Source organism: Stegostoma tigrinum, chromosome 23 (assembly GCF_030684315.1).
Source record: "Stegostoma tigrinum isolate sSteTig4 chromosome 23, sSteTig4.hap1, whole genome shotgun sequence".
NCBI lineage: Eukaryota > Metazoa > Chordata > Chondrichthyes > Orectolobiformes > Stegostomatidae > Stegostoma > Stegostoma tigrinum.
Genome location: NC_081376.1, coordinates 32900440 through 32916112, shown reverse-complemented (window position 1 = coordinate 32916112; position 15673 = coordinate 32900440). Strand labels below are relative to the sequence as shown.

Sequence of the window (15673 nt, the reverse complement as noted above, 5' to 3'; positions counted from 1 at the left end):
AGGAACCACTCAACAATATTTAAATCTATCCTTAAACTCAATATTTATTCTAAAACAAGATCTGATGTATGTTTGCAATCAATACAGGATTGGTGAATTCACAGATACCCCTTCATGGTTGGTGTTCTAATCCAGCTCTCATGTTTGGCAACTGCAGAAATGGTTCAAATGGCAAATCTTTTCTGCTAACATGTTCTGTATTATTCCAAATGGATTCATGCAACCAATGTAATTGTAACTGTGTCCATAGCAGCTGATTCGAAATTTGAGTGTGTGAACACCACCAAAAAAATTCTTGGCCAACAGGAAGAAGCAAAGATTGGTTTTAATATTTCTTATAAGATATGTGTTTGTGTATTGTCTGAAAATATTTTTTTTCTCCTCCTTTTTACCCCTTCTCCTCCATGCTTCTTGGTGCAAGTAAGCTCCAAGTGGTGAGGAGGGCTTGAGTAACTTCCTGGCTGTATGCTTGTATTGCTGAATAACTCTCCTCTCTTATCACCCCTCTACACTTTGCATGCTCTAATGCAGAGCATCTTGCATACCTGCCAGCTTCTCTGAGCAATGTTGGAGCAGAGACTGGATACTGAGCAGAGTGAAAAAATTAAGTTTTCTGCAAAGTGGTCCTATAGCCCATCATTTCATTTTCAAAAGCAAAATGCTTTGCCTTCCTGTACCAAATACTTCTCCTCATTGGAAGAAAGTTGGGCCTGCATGACATTGTCTGCTGATATTATTTACTATGGCTGTGTGTTGTCTTGTGCTGACCCACTTGGCCACAGTAACCTTTTAACATTGTTTCATAAAATGAGAACATTTTAAAAGTTTAGTTCTCGCTATTCAGTTTCATCTGACCCTGATTCCACAGGTTTAATATTAGAAATTTGTCTTTTTTAAAACAGTTGCTCACTGTGCATCATCAAGGCAGATCATCTCTCACTGGAAAAACTGCACTCGACATGACTGTCCTGTATGTCTACCCCTGAAAAATGCCAGTGACAAGAGAAATCAACAGAGTAAGTGCCACTGATTCAGTTTCATAGTTATGAAATAAATTATTAGAAAAACATATGTGCTTTACAAATTATTCTTGTTTTGGAAATTTTAAAAATAACTCAACAGCAATTACAAAATTAAGATATGGGCAGAGTAATGTGTATGCCTGTCTAAGGTGTAGCTTGTTATCTTAGAATGTTATTTCCATGATGTTAAATGTGGTGATAATGTTGGCTCAATTTGCATACAGTTTTTTTTTTGTTCAGTCATTTTACTTAAATGCATTTCTTTTGTAATTTTAATGTCCTGTCTGCATGTTCAATCGCCCCAGTAAGCAGCAGTAAAAAAAATTTAATAAATCTGCAATCTCTGTGATATTATCCTGTCCATCTTTCACTGATCCTTTCCTATCACAGCCTTCCTTTATTTTGCACGCATATCACTAAAAAAACTTTTTTATTTAAAACTTGATAATTTGATTGTACTTTCTCATTTGTCGCCTTATTTTTTGGCTTTATACATTTTGAATTTATTCGTCTGCAGAGTGTGTCTAATTTTTACTTTGAATCCTTTTATCTTTCCTGTATTCTATGGAACACCATTTCAAATATTACCCATAATCTGTACTGTATCATTGTTTGCCAGTTTGTTTTTCAAATCTGATTTTCAGCCTCTCAAGTTAACTTTCCTTTAATCCATTATTTGTGGTCACTTCCCTCCTTCCTACCATCTTAAAACATGTTTAATTCTGATCGCTATTGCCTAGATGTTCCCTGTTTTTATTTTTCTTTTCTACTCTGCTTCCTTCTGCAATGTAGCAAAACAAGGAGAGACACAAAAACATAACAAATATGAGCAGAAGTGGGAGGCCTTTCTACCCGATTGGATCATGCCTGATCTTCTTCACCATTTCCTTTTGCTATTCCTGTATCCCTGTTTTTAATATGCAAGACATCTATCAATCTCTGTCATGTACATAGTCAGCAACAGCCTTCTGCGAAGGGACAAGAGACATATCCAAAGACTCATCACCCTCATCTCAGTCCTGAATGGACCACTGTGTATTGAGACTGTGTTCCTTGAATCTAGAACTCCCTACCCACCAAAGTCAGGGATAACTTCATTCCTTGATCTACTGAGACCGAGGGGTGTCCAGACTCTGCCCTATGGACAGAACAGAAGCTTTGGCAGTTTAGTGCAGGCAATTCTGATATTTATACACTTCTGTCGCTTACTTTTTGGTTCAACTTATTCAAATTTATTAAGCTTTGACATTTGGACCTGCCACAGTTACCTTGTTAGTAAGTAAATCCTAAATTAGAGCACTAAGATCTTGTGATCTGTACAAATAACAAGAATGCGCATTTGCAATTCACGTGCAGTTCCTCTTCTTTCATGATCTGCACAATAAGGGTAGAAATATTTGGACACTAATAGTGTGTATAGAGTCTTTGTGATTGATTTTAAATTGTGTGTGACTTGTACAGCATTCATCTTTTAACTTCTCAAAGTTTGTAAGTATCCAAGTAATTTGCATTGAGATTTTGATATTATAATCTAACTCTGCTGTTATGCCCTTTTTTGACTATAAAACTGGAAAAATGACCTTGGAAACTCATTGTTAACCTGCCAGTTGAAAGATTTTCCATCAAGTTTCTTGTTAGGAAGGAGAAGCAGGGTTTATTATTTGTTTTTCCTGAAACTGCTTGTCTCTGTTCAAAAGTTTAATCCAGCAGCTTTAAAATTAGCTAAACACTTTACTGTGGAATAGCCAAGAGGAATTAGTTCATTTGAATTTGTGGCTGTTTTTAAATTATGTCCCATTTATCATAATACATTGGGGGAGGGGGGAGCTTTTCATGCCTGTGCCCGCCTTAATCTCCACGTGTTGTCACTAATTTTTCATTTTAACATTTTTAATGTAAAATGTTTTGAGCATATACTGTTCTATCAAATCATAAACTACTTCACTCTGAAAAAGCATTCATTTTAATTTTATTAATCTGTATTACATCACAACAAAAGTAGACAATGTGAAAGAAACTCAGGACGTCAAACAGCTTCTGTTGAGAGAAAAGCATAGTTAATATTTCAAATCCACTTACCCTTAACATTAACAAAGTGTGAAGCTGGATGATCGCAGCAGGCCACACAGCATCTCAGGAGCGCAAAAGCTGACGTTTTGGGTCTCGACCCTTCATCAGTGAGGGGGATGCGGAGAGGGTCCTGAAATAAATAGGGAGAGAGGGGGAGACGGACCGAAGATGGATAGAGGAGAAGATAGGTGGATATCCACCGATTGCTGGATTACACCTTTTACATGGTGTACGTTCCTGCGACTGGGTGCTGTTGAATAGTTAGATGTTGGTCAAGACAATTGCTTTGCCTTCTAGGTGGATCTCCACCTATCTTCTCCTCTATCCATCTTCGGTCCGCCTCCCCCTCTCTCCCTATTTATTTCAGGACCCTCTCCCCATCCCCCTCTCTGATGAAGGGTCAAGGCCCGAAATGTCAGCTTTTGTGTTCCTGAGATGCTGCTTGGCCTGCTGCGTTCATCCAGCTTCACATGTTGTTACCTTAGATTTTCCAGCATCTGTAGTTCCCATTATCTCTGAACCCTTAACATTAACTCTCTCTTTTTTTTCTTCCTAGAAATGTTGCCAGACCTTCTCCAGCACTTTCTGCTTTTCATTCAGATTTCTAGCATCCAGTTTTGTTTTATATTTGTACTTCATTGCACTGCAGTCAAATATAAATACAAGATATTTTTGAAAACTAACTTTAACTAAATGAGTGTTGTGTATTGACTGACCAGTAATATTCATGCAAGTATATTGTATCTAATTTTGCAGCTTTATTAGGTTCTCTGTCAAGTGGGTTACCAAACGCAGTGGGTGCAGTTGGAAGTGGTCCGCAAGGTACATCCACCAATTCAAACCCTATCGATCCCAGCTCAATGCAGAGAGCGTATGCCGCACTTGGACTGCCCTATGGTAATCAGCCACAAGCGCAGCCACAGCCTCAGGTACAAGGCCAACAGCCAACACAGCCGCAAGTCCACCAGCCAATGAGGCCTAATCCATTGGGTAAGAATGGTGATGGATTGTCAGTTGCATAGCTTCACCAAAAAGGCAAATTTGAGAGTATGTGAAAGCATATTTTTTTTCCTCTGTTATACTAGGGTCTGCAACACTTTGGCCATATCTTCTGACAATTTTACTTTAATGGGGATATCTTGTAATATACAGTGAGAAACTGGTTTGTTTCTCCATTTTTAAATTGCTCTCTGTCCTCGTTTTACATATACCAAAAACTGGCACAGTGCCCTCTTTTTATTCATTAATAGGATATGGACATTGCTGGCAAGGCCTGCTATTATTGTCATTCCCCAGATCCCTTTGAGAAGTGATGGTAGGCTACCTCCTTCAATCATTTGAAGTCCATGTGGGAAGATACTTGTATAGTACTGTTAAGTAAGCAGTTCAGAAATTTGACCCAGGCACAGCTGATTTATATTTCTGGATGTGTGAGACTTGGGGGAGAATTTACAGCTGTTGGTATTTCTGTGCATTTGTTATACTTTTTCTAGAGTGCACTTGTTCTAGATTTTGAAAGTGCTGTTGAAGGAGTGTTCACGAATTTCTGGATTACACCTTTTACATGATGTACGTTCCTGCGACTGGGTGCTGTTGAATAATTAGATGCTGGTCAAGACGATTGCTTTGTCTTCTAGGTGATAAGTGATAGAAGTCATGTGCTTGGTAGGCATTGTTGAATAAGCTTGACCAGTTACTTTAATACATCTTTGTGAAGGTACACATGCTGAACCATTAGTGAATGGATTACCAATCAAGCAAGATGCTGTGTCTGGGATGGGGTTGAGCTTGAGTGCTGTTGCACCTGTACCCATCCAGGCTGGTGGGCAATATTCCATCATGCTTGTCAGTTGTGCCTTATAAATTGTAGGAAGAATTTGGGAGAGTCAGGAAGTGAGTTACTCATTCCAGAATTCCTAATTTGCTCTTGTAGCTGCATTATTTATATGGCTTGACCAGTTCTGTTTCCGATCAATGGTTAACTCCCATTTCCACTCCACCTCCCCCCCCCCCCCCCCCCCAAAAAAAAAACTCATTTGCGGGTTGTGGGTTTTGCTGGCAGGCCAGCATTTATTGTGGAACCCTAGTTGTCCTTTGAAGGTGCTTGTGAGCTGCCTTCTTGAACTGTGACAATCCACCTGCTGTGAGTTGACCTACAATGCTAAAAGGGAGGGAATTCCAGAATTTTGACAGAGCAGTAGTGAAGGAATGGCAATATATTCCATGTCAGGGTGGCGAGTAGCTTGGAGGGGAACTTGATGGTGGTGGTGTTCCCATGTGTCTGCTGACCTTGTCTTCCTAGCTGCAAGTGGTCATGGGTTTAGAAGGTGCAGACTAAGCATCTTTGATGAATTTCAGTATGATGAGTATCAGGGATGGAGGGATTGGATTTGTGTCAATGTGGTGCCAGTCAAGCAGGCTGTTTAGTCCTGGATGGTGTCAAGTGTCTTGAGTGTCGGAACTGCACCCACCCAGGCACGTAGGGAGCTTTCCATCACAGTCCTGATTTGTGCTTTATAGATGGTGGACAGGCTTTGGGGGGAGTCAGGATGTAGTTAATCGCTGCAGTATTCCTAGACATTCGCCTGCTGTTGTAGCCACTGTGTTTATGTGGCAAGTCCAGTTGAGTGTCTGGTCAGTGGTAACACCCCCAGGATGTTGCTGGTAGGGAGTCAGTGATGGTAACACCATCAAATGTCCATGTTTTGAGCCAAGGCAGTAATAAGGTAGGGAGCTGAGTAGCCCTAATGGAACCTAAACCAGGCATTGTTGAGCAGGTGCTGCTTGATAGCACTATTGATGCACCTTCCATCACTATACTGATGATCGAGAGTAGGCTGATGAGGCAGCAGTTGACCGAGTTGGATTTGTACCACTTCTTATGTACAGTATATGCCTGGCAATTTTTCACATCGTCAGGTGTATGCCAGTGTTGTAAGTATCCTGGAAGAGTTTGGCTGGAGGAGCAGCAAGTTCTGAAATACTCCTTTAAGTATTATTGCTGGAAAGTTGTCAGGGCCCCATAACCTTTGCAGTATCCACTGTCTTCAACTTTGTGTTGACATCAGATGGGGTGAATCGAATTGACTGAAGACTGGCGTCTGTAATGTCGGAGACTGCTGGAGGAGGCTGAGATGGCTCATTCACTTGACGTTTCTGGTTGAAGATTTCTGAATTCTTCAGCCTTATCTTTTGAACTGATGTGCTAGTTTCTTCGATCATTAAGGATTTGGATATTTGTGGAGTGTCCTTGCCTAATGATTCGTTTAATTGTCCACGACTATTCAAGACTGGATGTAACAGGACTGCAGAGCTTAGATTTAGTCTCTTTGTTGTGGAATTACTTATCTCTGTCTAACACTTGCTGCTTATGCTCTTTGGTACGAGCATAGTCCTGTTTGGTAGCTCCACAAGGTTGACAGCTCATCTTCAGGTGTGCCTGATCCTGCTTCTGGCATGCCCTCTTGCATTCTCCATTGAACCAGAGTTGATCGCTGGCTTGATGGTAACGATGAGTGAGGATATGCTGGGCCATGAGATTGCACATTGTGCTGGAGTATGATTCTGCTGCTGTTGATGGCTCACAGTGCCTCATGTATGCCCAGTCTTGAGTTGCTAGACCTGTTCAAAATCTGTCCGATTTAACATGACGATAGTACCAGACAACATGATGGAGGGTATTCTCAATGTGAGGGTGGGACTCTTGTCTCCACAAGGACTGTGCAGCGGTCTCTCTTGTTGATGCTATCATGGATAGATGGATCCATGGCCAGCAGATTGGTTGGGAGAGGTCAAGTATACTTTGGCCTTTTGTTGATTTCCTCAACACCTGCTGCAGACCCAGTGTAGCAGCTATGTCCTTTAAAACCCAACCAGCTGATCTGTAGTACTGCTCAGAGCTAGTCTTCCAGCATACGTTCTGCGCTTTGCCACCGTCTGTGCTTCCTTCAAGTGTTGTTCAACATGGAAGAGTATTAATTCATCAGCCAAAGGAGGATGGTATGTGGTAATCAGCTGAGGACTCTAGTGCATCTCTCTCCCAACTGTGTACAACTGTGCCTGACACTTCTGTGGCACAGATGTTGTTTGCAACTTAGCGGCCAAAATCTAGAAGTTATCCGGCTATTCCTGCATGCAGGCAAACATTACCTTGTTTTCTGAGGCATGTGGATGGAACTGATTTTATAATGGAGGAAAGATTATCGTGCTTGTCAACACTGGCTCAATCCTTGCCAGTCTACCACTTGCAGATGCATCTTTTCATAACAGTCCAGCAAAATCTGGGCATCACTTTGAAGATACTTCTATCATGATTTGTGGTATAAGCTAGATTCAGAATACATCTATAAGCTCAACACTATGCAACCATTTGGTGCTTTGGACCATCAGCAACAGCAAACCTAATTTTCAGTGCGATCAATAACCTCATGACATAGGATATCCCTCACTCTACCCTTACAGTCAAGCCTGGGGTCCAACGCTGACCGTAAGATAACATGCCTGAGGCAACACCAGATAACTCATTTTCAATCTATCAGCCTTTAAAGCTTCAGCATGGAACTGCGTGCATGTTAAGCAGCAAAATCCACATGCTATTAAAAAAAGCTACATAAGCCAATTATAACATGATTTAAAAACTCATGGAGACGTAACAGTCACGAATAGTGGTGAGAATTTAAAGCTGAATTGGAAGAGGAGGCTCCACAAATATCCCTATCTCTATTCTAACGCAGCAGACCCCAGCAACTGAATGCAACAGGCACAGCTTAAGCACATGCAACCAGACGTGCTAAGTGGATGTTCCATTTCTGCCTTCTCCTGAGGTCTTCGTCTTCACCGATGTCAATTTTCAGTCAATTCAGTTGACTCAGTGGTATCAAGAAATAAAGACTTGCATTTATATAAAATTTGACAGAATTAGGAGACAACTCAAAATGCAGTTAGACCAATGTAGTGCTTTTGAAATATAGTTACTGTTGTAAGTAGGGAGCACAGCATACAACTTGCATATAGCAAGATGCAGTGACCTGTTTGAGGGATAAATATTGGCCAGTACACTAAGGATAACTGCATATCTCATTCAAAATAGTGTCTTTATGTATATGTACCCAAATAGGCAAATGGACCCATGATTTATTTTCGCATTTGGGGAAACGGTGCTTTTGACCCCTTAGACCTACATTCAAGTGTCAGGATTTTTTCTATGTGCTTAAACCCTGGACTTGTACCAGGAATCTTGACTTGGGTAAGTGTGTTACCATTTGAGCCATGATCTAAGTATATCGGAACATCCAAGTCTATGAGCCCTGATAACATCCTGGCTGTTCCAGTGAAGACTTGAGCTAAGTCAATTGAGCCAATTGTGCCTCTGATCAATTCAGCCATGATGCTCGCCCCTCCCTGACAACTTAGAAAATTGTCAATTATATACCTTATCTAAAAATGAAAATGATGCATTCAATCTCATTACTGCCCCATCATTGTACTTTCAATCAAATTGATGGTAGAGATCATAGGCAGAGGTATTAAGCAGCATCTGATCACCAATAATTTGCTCATGAATGCTTATTTTTGGATTCTTTAAGGACAGCTCATATCCAGATCAAATTCAAATCTTGACTCAAACATGAACAATAGACCAGAATTCTAGAGAAATCATGAAATTGACTGCCCTTGATATCAAAACAGCATTTGACAGAATAAGGTATCAAAAAGAGCTGTAGGAGAATCAAAGTCAGGGAATTGAAGAAGATTCTCCACTGGTTAGAGTCAGAGGAAGGTGGTTGTGCTTTCATGATGCTAATTGTCATACCCTAAAGACGTCGCCATACGAGTTTCAGGGTACTGCCCTAGATCGGACATTTTCAGCTGTTCCACCAATGTCCTTCACTCCATCATAAGGTCATAATTGAGAATGCTTGCTGATGATTAGACCATTTTTTGTGCTATTTGCAGCTTTTCTGGCACTGAAACAGTCAGGTTCCAAATGCAGCAAGACCTGGACAGCACTCCAACTTGGACGGATGTTGTGATCGAATAGTTTCCGCTTGCTTGATGAGTGTAGCTCCAGCAATAATAGAAGATTGTGCCATCCAAGACCAGGAAGCCCACTTGATCAACATCTGTTCTGCACCTTTAAACTGTTTACTCCCTCCACCACAGTGTACCATCTACAAGATGAACTGCGCCAACATTCTATCCCTGTTACTAGAAACAGCACATAGGAGTACCGCATGCAAATTTCATCCAAGTTACCCCATGTTCTGACTTCGACCTATATTTCCATTCATGCACTGTTATTGTGCATTCACCTGGAACTCCTTTCCTAACGACGTTGGGTGTATTGACGGTGGATGGATAGCAGTACTCAAGAAGACATCTCACACCACTTTAAAGACAACTTAGGGGTGGGCAACAAATTTTGGCAGTGACTGTCTCTTCGTATGAAGTAAAGAACAGGTCGGAGGCTGGAATTGCAGAAAGTAACTTAGCCCACTGCAGTCTGGCAATTATGTGTGCAACAAACAAGATATACTTCAACAGCTCACTAAAGTTCTTTGAAAATCTCAATCTTTGCCATCTGCTAATGACTAGGGTAGCAGGCTCATGGGCTTTCCATCGCACTTTTATGTTTCTCTCCAAGTTGCACACTATCTGAACCTGGCAGCATATCACCTTTTAATATCCTGAAGCTCCCCATCAAACAGCATTGTGAAAGGACCTTTATCACAAAGGCTACGGCAGTTCAAGGAAGTACATCATTACTACCAGCTCAAGTACAGTTAGGAATGTTCTACGATGGTGATGCCCACATCCTATGACCACACGTAATTTTGGGGAAACAATGCTAAAGGGTTTTAGGCTTAGGACACTGTCTTGTAACTGAAATGGTGAGCCTCCCAACAACCTCAAAGTTCGTTCTTTGTGCTAGATATGATTTCAGGCAGAGGACTGTTTTCCTCTAAGCCCTTGAATCCTATTGATTTCCAATTACTGTTTCTTTTTGATGCCAAATCGATTTCAAGGTTTTTGCAACATGGACACAGACAGTGAAATCAAATCAGTCTCCCTATCTCCATATTCGCAACACAGTAAAATTAAAATACTCAATGATCCTTCAAATTGCCCAATGGTTCCTAACGTTTTAAGCAATAAATACCAGACATTGTGAATAACTGGCACTAGGCATCAAGATTATACCTTAACAAAACAGTTAACTGTTTATTAATATTCCAGTAGTTTTAGCAGGCCAAAGTAAAGCAACTAGGTAATCTCATTAATATCTACAATTTAAGCCCAATCCTTTTCGTTTCTAGCCCCAACACACTCAAAGGCAAACAGACAGACAGACAAACAGATGCAGTTAAGAGATAAATAAATGGAATGTAACTAGCCAGTTCATTTAAACAGACTCCATGATCCATAACATCACAGCTCCATGGGATTATATTTTGCTTGATTTCTGAAGACATTGATCCATGCAAATATCTTTTAGTAGACTCTGAGGAGTATTTACTTAGTACTTATAACTGAGATGCTATCCTCGAAAGTTTCAAAAAGTTGATAAGAGGAGCAAGGAGCAGCGAAGCCTTTGTTCAGTAGCCTTCACTGCCACAATCCTTCTGAGTTAAATACAGTACAAAAACCCTTTCAAGTTTTGGTTTCACTTTGATTTTTTTCAATACTTATCTCTTTAGACTCTTTGGCATCATACTTCCTTATGAGACCTAAGTTAATTTTCAAAAACCTGCTATCTGTTTGAGCAAAATGTATCTCCAGAACTAAAGTATATATAGAGTGCTTTGAACAAAAATCAACCTGAAATTAACTTCAGGCCTTAGATGATAAGCAAGTATCAGTTTTTTGTTCTTCTGTTCTTAAAACAAGCTGAACCTCACCGTCCAAAGGCTCTTGACTCACAGTTCACTGCTCCAAACCAAAAAGATGAAATAAAAATAATGATGGCCTTAACAGAGGGCTGTTCTGTCCAAATTGCTGTTGTGTTATGATGGCTGGATCCAAGTTGTCCTGGCAGACTTGGTCTCTATGTTGGAAGCATAAGAGTACAGACCAACAAAAAAAGAAGTTCTCTATGCTTTCTGATCCTCTGCCACTTGCTTTGGTTTCCACTGTAGGCAAATGCAGAAATTACACAACAGTGAATCTTTGGCAGCAGTTTTGGAACTCTGTTGGGCAAAGATGTATGTAGAAAAGTAACAAGCAGATCTGAGAGAGTATCTGTTTTCAACACCATTTCAAAAAATTCTCTTGCCTGACTTGCATTGATCATTTTCCAGTTGAGGAGAGAATACTTTGTCAATGTTTCCTCCATAACCAGCCAGTAGTCCATGAAGCAGGGCAGGCTGTGGACACTTGCCAAAGGTTCTGTGATATCATTAATTTGGAAAAAAAAAGTCTCTTTGTCGGAAAACATCCTCATAATAACTGACAGAGTAAGGACTGGTTTTCTGTCCTTTGATTTCCCTCCCCTGGGTTGTTTATACATCATATACCATCTAATCCCCGAAGTTGCAAGATGATTCTATCCATCATATAACAGGCTGTGTGTCAGGAAGTTGTCTGAATGAACAAATTATTTTTACACTTCAAATTGGAACTCTGTGTTAATTTAAATTTTGTGTTTTGTTTTCACCGATGCATTTATTCCCACAAAAAATATTGTGATTTGTATGTTGGGATGACAGTAGTAGGATATAACTGAAAAGTTAAAGCTTTGGATTATGAATTGGCCCACTTTACTGACCATTACTTTCTCTCAGCAGCTACAAACCAGATGAATGTGGTAGGAGGGATGGGAGTTCCAACCCCGGATCAATCAAACTTGATGTCTGACTCTGCGCTTCCACCTTCCCTCAGTACACCAAAGTAAGAAATTTTCATTCTTCAAAAACTTGTAGCAGCATAATTTTTTTTTCTGGTTTGCCATTCTGAATTGCAGTCAGCATAGAAAATATGAACTGGATCTGCAAAGTTCCGTGTTTGACTGGCCTTCTGCCATGTACTATCCTGTGGTTTCTGATGCATAGCCTCTGTTACCACATGCTGTTTTTTGCACTGCCTTCTCCCTCCCCTGCCACTTACACTTGCTTTGCCCTCCCCAGCCCCACATTTCCTCATCCTCCACCACCTTTATAGTCATTCTGCCTCTCCTCCCCACATCCTCTGGCACCACCTGTCCTCCACACTGGCACTTGCTGTCTTGTTTTTGTCTCTTAAGCCAACTCTACTCCCTCTCTTCTTTTCCCTGTCCTCAGTACTCCACAAACCCATCCCTGCACCTTGTCCCTCTCTTTACTTTCACATCCTGTCTCACCCCCACCCCCCCACCCCCTCTATATTTACCTCTTTGTGCCTCTCCCCCAACCCCATCCTTTCTCTTACTGTCTCACCTCCGGCCCATGTGCCCCCACTCTGTCCATTTTAAGATACTTCCTAACATTTACCATTTTGAACAAGATTTTAACCACCTGTCAAGGTAGCTGTTTGTGCAATTAATTCAATTTGTTTCATAATTACTCCTGTATTGAATAAGCTTTTTTTGTCTCCATGAATTCTTTTTCTACAAAAGGACAGGTCTTGCCCAAGTCACCTGTTGAATGCAGTCATGTTATTGCTGGAAACAAATTTTTGGCGTCTTAGAATGTACCCGCATAGCTGTTTATTCATTGTTTTATCGTTTGCATTCAGATTAGTTGAACAGTTACTTTGTAATTCTTAGTTATAGAATTTTACTTGAACTTTGGAATTCAGAACAAAATTTTGCATGTAAACTTAAAGACTTAACCATTAATTTCAAATGAATACCTCTATTGATTGAAATGGAGGTTGACAGACCAATCAATATAACCTCATTGTTGAGAAACCTTTTAGAGAGACACAATAAAATTAGTCACTTGGGCAAGTGTGGGTTAGTTAAGGAAACCAGGTACATATTAGTTAAAAGCAAATTTTGTACCTGTGACTTAATTGAGGTTTTGAGATAACAGAAGATTGATGAGGGTAAAGTAGTTGTGCAGTATTTGGGCTTTCAAAGGGCATGTGATAAATTGCTGCACAACAGCCTTGTCAACAAAATTGTTACTCATGGAATAAAAGGGCCAGTGGTGATATGATACAAAGCTGATTGAATGACAATATAAGGTTTAATTAATACGTAGTAATTCAGGGTGCTGTTGGCTTGTGGACTGGAGGAAAAGAATACAAAGAATCAGTACCAGAACCACTGATTTTCTTGATATATATTAGAAGCTTGGCCTTTGGGTACAGGACATAATTTCAAAATTTGAAATAATGGTAGATTCCGGGGAACATGGATAGGCTGGACACAAGACACATCAAATTTAGTTAACCAAAGTTTAGTATGAAGAACGTAAAGAGGCAGTATAAACTGAAGAATATAATTCTAAAGGACCTGGTGGTATACATGCACAATTGTTGAAAGGAGCAAGGCAGGGTTAGAAGGTGGTTACAAAGGCATATGGGATCCAGGTTTTGTGAATAGAGGCATACAGCACAAAAACAAGGAAGTTATGAGAACTTTAAACTCAAATGAGTATTGTGTCTAATATGTCATGGCACTTCAGACAGATTGTCAAGATTTATGAGCGTAGTTCCCGAGGTGAGGGTCTTTAAATATGAGGATAGATACGAGAAGCAGGTCATGTTTTCCTTGAAGAAAGAAGGTTGAGGGGAGATTTGATAACAGCATTCAAAATAATGGGTCTTGCAAGAGCAGATAGAGACAAAGTATTTCTCATTGACAGAAGAATTAAGAAGCATAAGACATGACTTTCAGGTGAAAAATAAAATCAAAGACGCCTGAGAGAACATTTTTCACATAGTGAGCAGTTAGGATCTGAAATGCTGTGAATGATAGCTTGATGGAAGTTGAATGTGCATTGGAAAAGAAAAAAAAAATCTGTAAAATGATAGTCAAAGTGCTGGAGACTAAGTGAAATTCTGTTGGAGCTGGTGCACACTCAGCAGGTTGAATGGTCCCCTGTGCTGTAACCATTCTAAGATTCTAAAGATTAAATTTTATAAACTGCAATGTCATTGAATCCCTTTTTAAATAATACCTATCTCCCTACTTTCTTTAAGTCAAATGATGAGCGACGGCACAAATGTTGGTAACATTAGCACGTTGCCAACTGCAGCACCTTCTACTAGTGCTGTACGAAAACCATGGCATGAACATGTAACTCAGGATCTACGCAATCACCTGGTTCATAAGCTGTAAGTATCAAAATTAAAAATGTTCAAGAAATCCCTTGTTCACAATACAAGTGTTCTCAATGACTGCAACACTATGACTCTAATCCTTCTGTGTGAGTTCATCAATTTGCATACAAATGACAGGCTCCTTTCAGAGTTGGGGAAGTTGTAAGGCTGAAGTTGTAATCAGACTGAATTGAATAAGTAAATTTATCTGAATAGTGTATAACATGTAAGTAAAATATAAATTAAAAGTGGTTGTGTGAAAACCCTGATTTAAAATCTCCAGAAACATTGTTGAGTGTTAAATACATGGCAATACAGCAATGATTTTCATGACCAATGTTCAAGTAGCATGGTCATTTATATATGGTGGAACTTTGAACATTTATAGTTGAGATGTTAAACTGAGGGCCCTGTCTATCTTCAATAATAAAAGCAGAAAATGAAGAAGAAACTCAGCCAGTTTGGCAGCATCTGTGGAGCGAGAAGCAGAGATAATGTGTATGCCTGATATGACTCTCCTTTTAGAACCATCTATCTTCAATCTTCAGGTTGAAAGGACAGAAACCCATGGAGCTATTTCAAGAAGAAGGAGTTCTTGTCAGTCTCCTAACCTATATTTACCTCTGAACCAGTATCAATAAAAGATTATAAAATGTGAGGCTGGATGAACACAGCAGGCCAAGCAGCATCTCAGGAGCACAAAAGCTGACGTTTCGGGCCTAGACCCTTCATCAGAGAGCATCTGCAGTTCCCATTATCTCTCAATAAAAGATTATCTTATTACTGAACTTGTGGTGGGAGATTGCTATGTGCATATTGGCTGCTGCATTTCTTACCTTGTAATTTGAAAAAAACATTTGGGAATTTGTAAAATGTGAAATAAATGTTTCTTTCATGCTTAAGTAGATTATTCATCCCTATGCCCTATTTTCCACAGTGTGCAAGCCATATTTCCAACCCCTGACCCAGCAGCACTGAAGGATCGTCGCATGGAAAACCTTGTGGCATATGCTCGGAAAGTGGAAGGAGATATGTATGAATCTGCTAACAGCAGGGTATGTAGTCTCATGAAAATGAACTTTGCCACTTCTTAATCAGCACAGATTCTTTACCCTGTCATTAAATGCCACATCTTGAAATAAGAAAGAAAGCTGCATATGCAAAAAATATGAACTCAACAGACGTACAGCTGGTCTATCGAAATCAAGAAAGTGCTTAATGTTTCACTTGGTGAATGTCAATAAAAGATTTTTGCCTGAAGCAATATTACTCATTAGGTAATAAAGGGTCTGCCATATGTTTCCAGTTTCTAAATAACATGGGCTGCCCACCTAAGGCTA

At 40.0% G+C, this 15673-nt stretch overlaps 1 protein-coding gene across 4 annotated transcripts in view; it reads left to right on the top strand.

The window, feature by feature from the left end:
• crebbpb (CREB binding protein b) overlaps window positions 1-15673 on the top strand; it is a 161594-nt gene that overhangs the window by 49528 nt on the left and 96393 nt on the right. For 2 of the 4 annotated variants that reach the window (XM_048551908.2, XM_048551905.2), the window contains exons 5-9: window positions 903-1016; window positions 3849-4082; window positions 11876-11978; window positions 14214-14348; window positions 15271-15388. In XM_048551908.2, the coding sequence (XP_048407865.2) occupies window positions 903-1016; window positions 3849-4082; window positions 11876-11978; window positions 14214-14348; window positions 15271-15388 (704 nt within the window). Of the gene's footprint in view, window positions 1-902; window positions 1017-3848; window positions 4083-11872; window positions 11979-14213; window positions 14349-15270; window positions 15389-15673 lie in introns of all 4 variants that reach the window. The other 2 variants (XM_048551906.2, XM_048551904.2) reach the window with 1 other exon arrangement.